Source organism: Arvicola amphibius, chromosome 13, assembly GCF_903992535.2.
Source record: "Arvicola amphibius chromosome 13, mArvAmp1.2, whole genome shotgun sequence".
In the NCBI taxonomy this organism is placed as follows: domain Eukaryota; kingdom Metazoa; phylum Chordata; class Mammalia; order Rodentia; family Cricetidae; genus Arvicola; species Arvicola amphibius.
The window spans coordinates 47,255,068-47,268,674 of record NC_052059.1 but is presented as its reverse complement, the minus strand read 5'-3'; the positions used below and the strand labels follow the sequence as shown (position 1 = coordinate 47,268,674).

The following is a 13,607-nucleotide window of genomic DNA, read 5'->3' as shown; positions in this document are numbered from 1 at the left end:
CAGAAAAGCCTATATACATTACCCTTTGCAATCTAGATTAAATACAATAATCATAATTGACTTTGAAGTTTCTCTTTAAACTGGCTGTAGTGGCACACATCCATAATCCCAGGACTTAGAAACTTAGAAAAGTAGAGTCAGAAGACCCAAGGTCAAATTCTCTGCCAAATTCATCTTTGACCTCAGCTGTATGATATACCATCTCATTAATAATAATAATGATGATGATAATAAGAATAATAGTTTCTTAAGGGCAAAGAATGGCTACTATAAAGTCTTAAAGTAATAAAAGTAACACTCACATTTTGAGGGATCTACCACAAAAGGCAAAGGAGGGGGAATGAAGATATGCCAGAAGTACTGGACACTGGCTATTCAATTTCTAACTTGTCGTTTTTATTTGTGAAAAATAAAAGAAGCAAGTTCCATTACACCTCTAAGTATTTAAAGATAAGTATGGTCAAATCTCTAGCTATTTGCAACTATAACAATGGGCTGGGGGGTGTGGCTCAGTTGGCACACTGCTTGCCTAGCATAAAGTCCTGGGTTCAATCCCCACCACAAATAGAACTGGGCATGGTGGCATAGACCCATAATCCCAGCACCCCAGAAGTGCAGGCAAGGTCATCAGAAGTTCTTAGTCATCCTTGGATAACTTTAAGGCCATTCAGAGCTATCTGACACTCGGCCTCAAAACAAAACCAGAAAATTGATTAAGCCTCCCTTCCCACCAAGATCACTCTTTGTCAGGCAAAGGCTCGAGTCTCATTTTTCCTACTTTCTTCCAACCAAGAAAAAAAAAGATTAAATTTAAAAATAAATAAAAGGAGACATTTAGTGTTTGTGCATCTTCTATTCAGACACTATTAATCATTTCTTTTAAAATTAAATTACCTACCTCACGGGGGTGGTTGTGAGGATTAATTCATTAGTGTTTCTAAAGCACTTTGAGATCCTCAGGTCAAAGGCGCTATAGAAGTGCAAAGTAGTAGTATTATTACTAGATTCTTTGCTTATTTAAGGAATTTCACAATCCTTTAAAACCTTACCCTGAGTTTTGATTTAGACATTTATTTGTAAAATCCGGTAATTTATCAACATTAAATTCTTTTGAGTATGTTATAGACAGACAGGGACAGATGTTTCAAAGCCAATTTTCTTAAATGTTACACCTTGACCTAAAATGGCTGGGACAAGCTTGGAAATACCCAGTATGACAAACTATGAGAAACCCTGTCAGGAAGATTTACAAGTGTGCATAAGTTGTGAGAAAAACAAAACTGAAATGTACTACAGAGTCTGTTTTAAATTTTCATTCATAAAAGAGAAAAGGAAATAGTATCCAACTTTTAAAAGCTAGCACTGTGATGATACATTAATTACATTCACATATGTGGAAGTGCAATGCAGACATTTAAGACCCAGTACCAGTTTTTCTATGAACTGAGTAATAATTTGGCTGAATGTCTTCCAGCCAACCTCACTCTCAATTACACAGAACAGCTAACCCTCGAGAGAAGGCCAATTTATCACTGAGGGTAAAGCCTTCAAATCTAGTTCAATCTTGGATTAATAAACCATTTCCTACCTTTCTGTTCTCTAACCAAAGGTTTTTTAATTAAAGTGGGTTTTCAAATAAAAGCAACAAAGGCATACACACACACAAAAATTAAAAAAAAAAAAAGCTAAGAGACACCATGAGTTATGTGCACACAGAATATTTACTCAGGGTTTTAAAGTGTCACTACCCTGAGGAATTTCTACAACACAAACTCCAGTCTCAAGATCCAACCGAAAAGGGGACAGTGAACTTTCACCACTTACCTCCTGCTCTTGTTGAAAGATGACAACTCTCCCACCTTTATCTCCTGTCGCTAGCAATTCTCCAGAATGATTAAACTCTACTGTAGAAATTATATCTGCTGTATAATTGAAACAAAACAAAAAGACATCAGTTTTTGTCCCCCAACTCTCTGAGGGTGTTCCTAACAACACTCTAGATCTATGCATCAGCCTGGTATCACCAAAAAATGAGATCCGAGGTTCTTTTGTAAGCACTTTCCATTGGGGAGAAAAGAATCCCCAAAATAAACCAACACAAAACCATTCCACCAATCAAGAACACATTAATAAATGCCAGATTTGTAACTATTTCTCTTAATTTGTGAATACAAAGAAATTATTTGTGGGATTGTGTTTTGTTGGTCGGGTTTATTATCACCATGTGTTTGGTGACTTGTAAAGGAATGAACATGCCAAGTTGTGCATGTGGATGTCAGAGGATAACTTCTTTGTGGAACGGTTCCAGGGACTGGATTTAGGTTTCCAGACTTGCACTACAAGTGCTCTACTCACAGAGTCATCTTGAAAGTCCAGTTGGAGAGGGTTTTTTTTTTTTTTTGTTATTTTTTGGTGGTGGTGGGTTCTTTTTTTTTTTTTTTTTTTTTTACTTTTTTCTTTTTGGTTGACACCATTGAACAATGATTATTTTGTGATAAAATATTGTTTGTTGGTTTTGTCAAGACTAGACAAGTAGCTCAGGCTGACCTCAAACTTGCTATCCTATTCCCTGAGCCTCTTGAATGCTGGAGTTACAGATATGTGTTATCACACACGGCTTATTTATATGCTTTTGATGAACATGAGAACTTTTTTTTTTTCTGAGACAGGGTTTCTCAGTATAGCCTTGAGTGTTCTGAAACTTGCTCTGTAGACCAGACTGGCCTTGAACTCACAGAGACCCACCTGACTCTGCCTCCCAAACAAGTGCTGGAATTAAAAGTTCTGGAATTAAAGGTGAGCACCACCATCTTTTTCTTTTATTATATATACAATGTTCTGCCTGCATGTATGCCTGCAGGCCAGAAGAGGGCACCAGATCTCATTACAGAGGGTTGTAAACTACGATGTGGTTGCTGGAAATTGAACTCAGGATCTCTAAAAGAGTAGTCAATGCTCTTAACCACTGAGCCATCTCTCCAGCACCCCATTTTTGCTACTGTTATGTTGGAGGGGTTATTATGGATCACACTTTCAAGACTCAAGTATGCTAGGCAAGTGCCTATCTCTGCTGCTAGGCTTGTTTATACAAATCCAAAGCCTCCAAAATTAAGGCAGAAAGAGGCTAATGTGGCCTACATGTCTCAAAAACAAAGAACCAACAAAAATCTAAGATACATATGGGGGAGGGAACATTTTCAATGCAAAATTAATTTCAGATAGAATTCTAAAAGACATAAATCCAAATGGTATTCTCAAATATCAGAATATACTCCTGGATACAAAGAAAATAAATGTTTATTAAAATACACAACATTATGACAAAGAATTATATCATGAAAGCTACCAACATGAGGAATACCTTTAAGATTTTTAAACTAACCATTCCATGTTTTATAAAAACAAAAACAATGACAGCACTGTAAAAATCATTATATTAAATGTGATGTATGGTCCAGCACAGAACATTGAGTTATGTTCTCATAAATAAGACATCGCAAAGACCATAATACTCTTTCTAAAGGGAAGAAATCTAAGGATAATAAAAATGTCACTTTATAACAAAGACTGTCTTGTCTTACTAATCTTAGAGCATTCTAATATGGTTAAAGGTAAGTCCCCAAAACATTCATTAACTTAACACACAGAAAATTTTAGACAGTGATTTTCAAATTATGCAACCAAAGAAGTCTTTAAAAGACATCATTGGGCCGGGCGGTGGTGGCGCACGCCTTTAATCCCAGCACTCGGAAGGCAGAGGCAGGCGGATCTCTGAGTTCGAGGCCAGCCTGGTCTACAAGAGCTAGCTCCAGGACAGGCTCTAGAAACTACAGGGAAACCCTGTCTCGAAAAACCAAAAAAAAAAAAAAAAAAAAAAAAAAAGAAAGACATCATTGGGTGGGAGGAGGTAAAAGGAAGAGGGGAAGGAGTGGGAACTGAGATTTGATCTCTTAAAAAAAAAAGAAAGAAAAAAGGCATCATCAGTTTGTATACCAACTCAAACTGAGGAGTTTATAATTCTATGAACACAGTAACTCCTTTCTAAACTCATCATCCAGGTTTGCCCTTTGCAAATGGAATAATCACTTTTTTGAGGGTGGTATGCAGATGTGAGACTGACACCAGCAGTGGTTGCTGCATTAGTGGCCTGTTTTGACCTTGCCTGTTCTTGCTTTGTCATCTACTTCTCTGAAGGTCTTATGTGCCATAAAATACAAAATACAATGATCAGATAGCCAAGAATTCAAAATTTTAACGCTCGTTTTAAAACCCAAGGGGAAACATCCATTTGTAACATATGTAAACTATAATAACTATAATAATTAGTGACAACTGCTGCACAGTAATGGACCAAATTATCAGCCTTATCATTTTTTTAAGAATTTCAGTTCTGAGTTGTGAGGCAATACAGGTTTTATAATTTTAAATGAGGATGACTTTCCAAAGAAGTAATTTGAAAGAAACCAACAAGTACAGACATGTAAGATTTCTGAAATGGAAGAAAGCTGAACATATTTTAAATACCCAATACCTAAGAGATGAAAAAGGCACTTTCATAGTCATAGGTTGGAAAGTATAAAGTACCAATAAGCATATATAAAAACTGGAGTCCAGCAGCTGATGGAGGATTCTCATTGGCTAATAAACAAACTGCCTTGGCTTTTTGATAGGGAAAGATTTAGATAGGTGGAGTAGACAGAACAGGAAAAAGGAAGTGAGGTAGATGGCTCAGACAATTGCCCCGCCTATCCTCTCTGGGACAGTCGTCATGACTCTTCTCAGTGAGCCAGTTGCCAGGAAGCCAGCCACCAGGACAGACAGGCTGAATCTTTCCTGGTAAGACACCACTCGTGGTGTTACAAAGATTATCAGATATGGGTTAAAGCAAGAGAAGTGAGAATTAGCTAGGAGGAGGCTGAAACTAATGGGTCAGGCAGTGTTTAAATGAATACAATTTGTGTTGTTATTTCGGGTTTTAAGCTAGCCGTGCAGGAGCCAGGTGGCCGAGAGCAGGGCGGCGGGAAGCCGCCGGCAGCTCCACACTACAAAGCTATTTACCAGTTAACCATTTTCAGAGAATGTCTGACAACTCTAGTTCTTGTATAAAAATAACTGGATACGTATTAACTCAATAAAATAAACAGCTTGTTGATACAAAATGATATTAATCACATTAATAGACAGAGATATGTGGAACCACCATGTGCCAAGTGAGCATGAAATATGTTCGTTTCCTATTCATAGCACTACTGTATTGTTTTTTATTTTCCATGTACAGATGAACAAAGGGAAACTCTAGAGATCAATTATGTTAGGGAGTGGTGCTATATACAAGCATCAAGTGTCAAAGCTAGGATTCAAATTTAGCAGCCATATGGTTACGGTAGCAGCATAGGATTCTGTAAATCATGGAATGAAAGTAAAGGAATAGTGGGTATTTATTCATTCGTTGCCCTCCCCTCACACTAAAGTACCTGTATTCAAAGCACCTATAACCAAACAAATCAACTTTGTACCTTCGTAATGACTAAGTACTAACTAAGCACTCAATAAAGCACCTGCTAGAGAGTCAAGGTACTGAGGGCACTGGGTACTTAAACATCCTAAATTCTACCTCTGCAAGAAAATAGAACACAAGAATGTATCCACAAGGAAGAAAACAAAGAGCAGGCAGGTGCACACCTACACACAAACACACCAAACAAGGAGTTAGATAGACAGCTCAGTGGGTCAAGTGCCAGTATAAATGAGTTCAAGGTTCAGTGAGAAGTCCCATTTCAAAAATAAGGTAGAGTGGGGCTGGAGAGAAGGCTCAGAGGTTAAGAGCACTGGCTGCTCTTCCAGAGGTCCTGAATTTAATTCCCAGCAACCACATGGTAGCTCACAACCATCTGTACTGAGATCTGGCGCCCTCCTCTGGAGTGCGGACACACATCAAGGCAGAACGTTGTATATATAATAAATAAATAAATTTTAAAAAATAAGGTAGAGTGACAAGACTAACATCATTGACCTCTGGCTTACACATGTACATGCCACATATATGCACACACACCACATACACGAGTACACACAAATAAATACGACATACACAAAATAGCCACATATGGTAGAACAAGTCTATGATTCCAGCCCTCAGAAGATAAAGGCAGGAGAACTGTCCTGTTTGAGGTCAGCTTGGTCTACCACAGGGAGCTCTAGGCTAACAAGTTACACAGCTACCCTGCTAAAAATACATAAATGAAGCCAAAGGAGAAATGTAAAAGGCAAAATCAATCCTATCACATGAAGACCAAATATAGAGATGCGTTCCTCATTTTAAACTTAAACAGGACCGAGTGTAGCTCAGGGGCAGAGCACATTCATAGCACACAGGAGTCTGTGACCCCCAAAAGAACAGGTAAAAAGTACAAATGGCCAGGCAATAGTGGCACACGCCTTTAATCCCAGCACTCAGGAGGCGGAAGCAGGTGGATCTCTTCAGCGTTCGAGTGCTGGTCTACAGAGTTCCAGAACAGACAGGGCTACATAAGAGAAACCCTGTCTTAAAAACCTAAATATTAAAAAGTACAAATAAAGGAAGAAAACTCAGCTTGGATAAATTGCTAAAGTGTCTAACCATCTGGGTTGTAGGGTCCCAAAAAACTGTACTTCAAAATAGAAAATAAGGCCAAGCTCATGTTGAGCTATGTTCCCAACTATTTTTGCTTCTTTAACTGTACTTTTAAATCTCATAAACTTCAGGGGAGATAATTTTTTTTTTTTTTTGGTTTTTTTGAGACAGGGTTTCTCTATAGCTTTGGAGCCTGTCCTGGAACTAGCTCTTGTAGACCAGGCTGGTCTCGAACTCACAGAGATCCACCTGCCTCTGCCTCCCGAGTGCTGGGATTAAAGGTGTGTGTCACCGCCGCCCGGCAGGGGAGATAATTTTTAATCCTACTTCTGAGAACTATTATTATTTTAGTATCTCAGCAAAGGACACTGTGTGATTGTGTAGGGTCAATATCAAAAGGCAGATATATACCCTAACCCTGCCTATAATACCAGTTGTTCTAAAAAGTTACAAAGCAGGTTTGATGCTTTTTGGACAAAATAAAGACAATCAGGAAACTGGAAACAAATGACCAGAGCTTAGACAAGGAGTTAGGTAATAGATATGAAAGCCATTACTATACCATTTCCATGGAGACACCAGAATACCTCTACATACTACTCAAATGACCAAAATGAGAAAGAAATCAAAATGTTCTCTGCTGACAAAGCAATCAGCACTTATAACCTGACCAAATTTGGAAACATCTAGGAAACATCACCTCCCAATGTCTGTGTTTTCAGATTAGTTTAACTGAGGAGGTAAAACCCACAGGTGACAACCATCTCAGGGGCTGTGGTCCCAAGCTAAATAAAACCAAGGGAGAGGAAATGTGGACTTTGATTCCTGACTTAGACACAGGATTAAAAGTCATCATTGCCTCCCCCAGCATGAGACTATACACCATAAGCCAAAGCAAGCAAGTCAGAAACCAATAGGAATGACATGACACTGAGGTTATGGTCACTCTTCTGCTCTACCAATAGGCAATGTTTCAGTGTTCAGGACTGGATTTTTCTTTCACAGAGCATGTGCTTTGATAAACAAAGAGGTGATTTAATCCATCTAGGAGAAACAAGAATACAATGACTAGAGAAAAACATCATTTCATTAGGAAACTTCTAATAAAGAAAATTAAAGTCTTAAAAGACCACACACCTGCAAAAACTGCCCAGTTTTTCCTAGGACCACGGCCTTCAGCTAGAGAGGCTGGAGTTTAACTACACTGATCTAGGGTCTCACATGACCTTGGTAAGCCTCTTCCAAGAGTGTGACAGTAATGACCCATAGCCCAATGTCCTCTTTTCACACAGTCATACTTTGGCAACATGTAGCCAGAGCACGAATCCTAGAAGACAAACTATATTCAAACTACCACAGGCTTTCCCCAGCGTTGCTACAGAGCAGCCTGCTGTTGTTGCTCGACTGTAAGAAATAATATAAAGACTTCTAATAGCAGCGATTCACTCTTCAAACATTTAACAATAACTAACCACATAAAGCCTCTTCAGAAACTGCTTCCAGTTTTGAATGTACAAAAGGTCACAGATGCTAGGTGGAGAGATCCTGGAGACACCTTACCAAGCTCCCACCACTGCACTCACTGCTAGGGTGGATTTGTCACCAGATAAGGAAGCAGCTTGGCACATTTCAAATGAACTTGATAGTGCTGTTATTCAGAATTTCTCTCTTGTGCCTTTTCAGTTCAATATGTCCTTCAGGTTACCCTATTACAGTGTCATGTCTCCCTAGCTTCCTAGACCTACGAGTTTCTCAAACTATCTTGTCTTTGATGAACTTGACAATTCCGGGAGTCCTTGGTAGTATACAACAGGAAACCCCTCAATCTAAAATTGAAATGTATTTTATTTTTTCATGGTAAGACTACATTTGTGGGTTTCTGGCACGAATATCAGAGATGTTAGTGTACCATTCATGCCACAGTGTTACTATGGTACATCCTCTTTGTGGTCAGAAAATGTCCCTAACAAGTATTTGAACATATAGTCCCCAATTGGTAGCACTGTTTAGTAAAGAGGTATATTTTGTTGGACAAAGTATGCCACTATGGGTGAGATTTGACAGCTCAGTCTCATATTTCATTCTCTCTACTGGAGGTAGGTAGTATTGGAAGCTGAGGACATGCATTTGACACCATGCCTCCCACACCATTACAACTCTACATTTGGAAATGAGATCCAAAATAAACTTTTCTTCCTCTAAGTTACATTGTATGGTGTTTATCACAGCAACAGAAAAAGAACTAACCCAATCCTATTAGCATGAATTACTGATGATAGTTCATATGAACTATCATCAAGTGAACATGATAATAGACACCTGTAATTCCAGCACTGGGAGACAGAGACAGGAAGGTTCTGGGGACTCACTGGCCAGCCAGTCTAGCCAAATTGAAAAACTCTACATCAAAAACTAAGGTGGGAAGCAACGAATGAGGATACTTGACCTCAATCACTGGCCTTCCTAAGCATGCACATACAAACACAAGCATGTATACATGGCATACACACACAGTTTTATAAGAGACTGTTCTTTCCTGGCTGCCCAGACTCAAAATAACCACACAGAAACTGTATTAATTAAATCACTGCTTGGCCTATTAGCTCTAACTTCTTCCTGATTAGCTCTTACATCTTAATATCTTAATCTGTGTATCACCACATGGTTGTGGCTTACCGGTGTCTGTCCCCGGAGGGGTTACATGGCTTCTCCCTGACTCCACCTTCTTTCTCCCAGAATTCAGTTTAGTTTTCCCTGCCTAGCTCTGTTCTGCCCTACTATAGGCTCAAAGCAGTTTCTTTACTCATTAACCAATAAAAGCAACACATATATAGAACTTCCCACACCAACACAAAATATTTTTTATTCAACCATCAGCACAAAATTAACTTCATTTTATAGCTGCATTTTTAAAGAACTGAATCCATAAAAGTTCAGCAAAGAGGAATAGAAAAAGAATAAAAAGGTGGACTACAATAAAAACTATAATGCTATGCACATCTGACCATTGCTAACACTCTGCACTCGAACAACAGCTCAGTAGTCAGCTAGGCTCTAAAGCTTAGGCAGGTAAGTGTCAGCTCATTCACATGTTAGACATAAGCCTATACCTTGCTTGTTAATCTTCCAGTACTTGTTCTTTCCAGATGTTAGAAAGATGGAGTGAAAACATCGGGTGAACAGATGATCTGTTTCTCTGTTCATTTTTACTAGGTCCACTTAAAACACAAATCTGATTCTTGATCTGCTGTTACATACTCATATTTCAATTAAAACACATGATCCACTTTCACCAGCTTTTCATTGGCTATATAACTATTTAGACAGAATTAACCCAAAATTTTTCAGAACAACTCCTTTCTCCCTAATGTAAGCAAACACTCAGAATGGGGTGAAGTTAAGTATTTGTGACGCTTTTTGTCCTGTTTGCTTCCTAACACCAGAAGGGGAGAATAATATAATTATAAAACAGTAGCTTCTTACTTAAAGGGAAGGCTAATCAGGTTCTTTCCCTAAAGAACTTTAGGAGGCTCTATTTTGACTGTTGTCCTCTAGAGGGAGCTCAAAGTCTTCAATAATTTTTCCAAGGTAGGCAACGTCTCCTATGCCTTGTAGAGCAAATTAAATACTGTCCTTTGGAAAACTCTTCCCTTCAAAAATAAAAGGGCTCGACCTACTCACAGACATCCCTGACCCGAGAAACAGGCCACAGCATTTCTTTCTTCCTTTCTTTTCCATGCTTGGCACTGACTAGAACATTCCTTTTATACTTGAGAGGCTGAGAGAAGACTGTGGTAGTAATCAACTAGGAGATAAATGCCTCCCCCACAGATGACCCCCTGTTGTATCCAGGGAAGCATAAGCCACTGTGTTCCCATTGTCTTCATGTCAAGGCATGGACAGGATGAGATGGTTGGCATACTTTTTCAAGACAAAGTTGCTCATGTCTTCCTAGGAAACCACTCAAGGGCTGAGATATCCTTATCTATAACATCTTCTCAGGTTCACTCATAGGGAGCTTATGCCTTTGGGGCATAGGAAATACCACCAAAGTAAGACTAATTCCTACTTTGCCATTATCTGAATGACCTAGAGGACCTGGTAGCTTAACCTCTTAGAGACTCTTTAACCCCAGCACTCACAAGATAAGGCAGGCAGACAAGAGTTCCAGTCCAGCTTGCTCTACCTAGAGAATTCCAGCCCAGTCAAGGTTACACAGTGAGACCTTTTATAAAATAGTAAAATAAAACAAAATATAACTGTTCCTAGGGTGTTAAGGTCTACTTTAGCTCACTAAAATAAAGTCTGAGAGAGCCTAAAGCCCAAGCAAGTAACAGTATTAAAACTGCCTTTAAAAACAAAAACAAAACAACTGCCTTGTCTGCTGCCTCTTGGTATACACCCACAAGCCTGGGACTATATCAAGACGATCATGGTTGGGATTCCAACTATCTTTTGGCTAAAATATCACCCCAACTAGATTATAGAGAAATATGCACAGAACAAAGTATCCAGAGCTTTCCTAAACCCAACTTAGTCAAAAGGACTGTTTTATTATAAGCGCAACAAAAACCACTGGCTGTCTACGCTCAGAGAAAACCTACATTGTAATGTTCCCATGAGAATTAGGGTCCAGACTGTCTCTTCCAGAGATGTAAACTGGAACCAGTCTCCCTTTATAACTTGTTCCTGCATAATCTGTTATCATGTTTGGGTAAACAGAATGCAACTACATATCCTCCTGCAACAGAGAGACATAAACAATATGTTAGTCTCTGGGTATGATTTTTAACAGGCACACTTCAGTGTGAAATTGTTGTGTAAGTTACAAGGAGAGCTATAAGCTGACCATTCTAAACCTAAAATTAGATACTATCTTCACTAGATGCCTAGTAACTTTTAACTGGTCCATAACCAGTTCCACACATTAAATTAGTCCAGTTGTCTAACGCAAAACCATAAGTGATGGTTCATACCTTAATCTCAGCACCAAAAATGGGTGCTACAAGTTGACATCCAGCCTGGTCTACAAAACAAATCCCAGGTCAGCAAGGGCTACTAAGTGAGACCCAGTCCCAAATCACCAGCAATATCAATGATGGTTGTGCAAACAGTCTGGTGTCTAAGCAAACAAACCACACTCCACATTTATGGATATCTTAGCCACCAGTCAAGAACATTTCCACTTTCACTTTTGAGATAGGGTCTTGGTGTACAATCCTGGTTGGCCTGGAACGCACTAAACAGACCAGACTGGTATGGAGCACAAGAAATCTGCTTGCCTCTGCCAGGATTAAAACCATGTGCCACCACATCTGGCAGGTTTTGCCTTTTTAAATGCTTTAAAACTCAAATAACTGGGGCTGGAGAGATGGCTCAGTGGTTAAGAGCATTGCCTGCTCTTCCAAAGGTCCTGAGTTCAATTCCCAGCAACCACATGGTGGCTCAAAACCATCTGTAATGAGATCTGATGCCCTCTTCTGGCATGCAAGCAGACACACAGACAGAATATTATATACATAATAAATAAATAAATAAATAAATAAATAAATAAATAAATAAATAAAAAACTCAAATAACATTTCATGATACTAAAACACAGTTTAGAATTTGAAATTAAAAGCAGGAGGCTCTTTTAAGGCTGGAGAGATGACTCTGAGGACCCATAACCATGCAGAACTCGTCGATTCCGAGGGATGCAACACTCAATTCAGACTTCCACAAGCATTTGAAAGCTTGTGACGCACACATATACATACACTCAAGCACACACATAAAATAGTTTTTTCTTTTTTTCGTGTGTGTGTGGGGGGTGTTTGACACAGGATTTCTCTGTAGCTTTGACGCCTCTCCTGGAACCAGGTTGGCCTCGAACTCACAAAGATCCAACTGCCTCTGCCCCCCGAGTGCTGGGATTAAAGGCCTGCGCCACCACCGCCCAGCCTAAAATATTTTTTCAATGGGCAGTGGTGGCACATGCCTTTAATCCTAGCGGATCAGAGGAAGAGGCAAGCAGATCTCCAAGTCTGCAGCCAAACTGATATACAGAGTGAGTTCCAGAACAACAAAGGCTACACAGAGAAAACGGGGGGGGGGGGGGGGGGGGGGGATAGCTTTGTTTTCAAAGTCTTTCTTTTTTATTCAGAATTGATTTTTACTGATGTCTATATAGAAGCTTTATGAACTACAGATCATCATATCCATGCCATAGGAATCAGAACACAATATACTACCCAGTTGTCTTGATGGTTATTTGTAATTCAAATTTTATTTCTCATAGGTTACACACAAGATATTTAGATGAAAACACTAAAGAGATTTTTAGACATGTTATAAAAATTTTACAGGTCTTATTCTAATGACCAAAGACAACACATTGAGTTTTAACTAAAAAACAACCCAGTCAGCTGTGAGCCCGGGACTACTCAAACTGCAGCACAAAAGATTGGGAATAAGGAGGAAGGTGAGCAGATAGGAAAATTGGAGACCAAAGCAGAGATGCTTCAGAAATCCTGGTGAGCAACCCTGGAGTCAGAGCCAGTGCAGTGCAGTGCAGTACTGGTGCTGCTGTAAACCATATGCAATGTACTAGCATTTAGTCCTCACCACAAACACATAAACTTGTTTACATTAAGACACAGGCTCAACAGATGAGAAAACTAAAGCCAAGAGGGCAGAACAAATCTTCAATCAAACATAAAGATAAATGTCAAGAAAAATGTCCAGATCTTCCTGCAGGTTCAGTGGACCTCATCAATAATAGGCAGGTACGTTAATCTCCACTTAACAGCATCTAAAGAGAAAACTTGAAAAGAAAAAAAAAAATCCATTGGATAACTAATCCAAAAGATTGCACCACTGAATTCCTCAAAACTCCTTAACTAAAAGGAACACCAAACATACTTTTATAAGGAAGAACAATTTAAGAATAACAAAGTGGTAGTCTACAATCCCAACACTTAGAGAGGTGGAGGTAGGGGATCAGATCAACATG

At 39.1% G+C, this 13,607-nt stretch overlaps 1 protein-coding gene across 2 annotated transcripts in view; it reads right to left on the bottom strand.

The window, feature by feature from the left end:
- Nucleotides 1-13,607, bottom strand: part of Ppp2r2a (protein phosphatase 2 regulatory subunit Balpha) — a 59,740-nt gene that overhangs the window by 23,386 nt on the left and 22,747 nt on the right. Inside the window, exon 3 of one of the 2 annotated variants that reach the window (XM_038309922.2) lies at nt 1,825-1,922. In XM_038309922.2, the coding sequence (XP_038165850.1) occupies nt 1,825-1,922 (98 nt within the window). Of the gene's footprint in view, nt 1-1,824; nt 1,923-13,607 lie in introns of those variants that run through there. The other variant, XM_038309923.2, reaches the window with a different exon arrangement.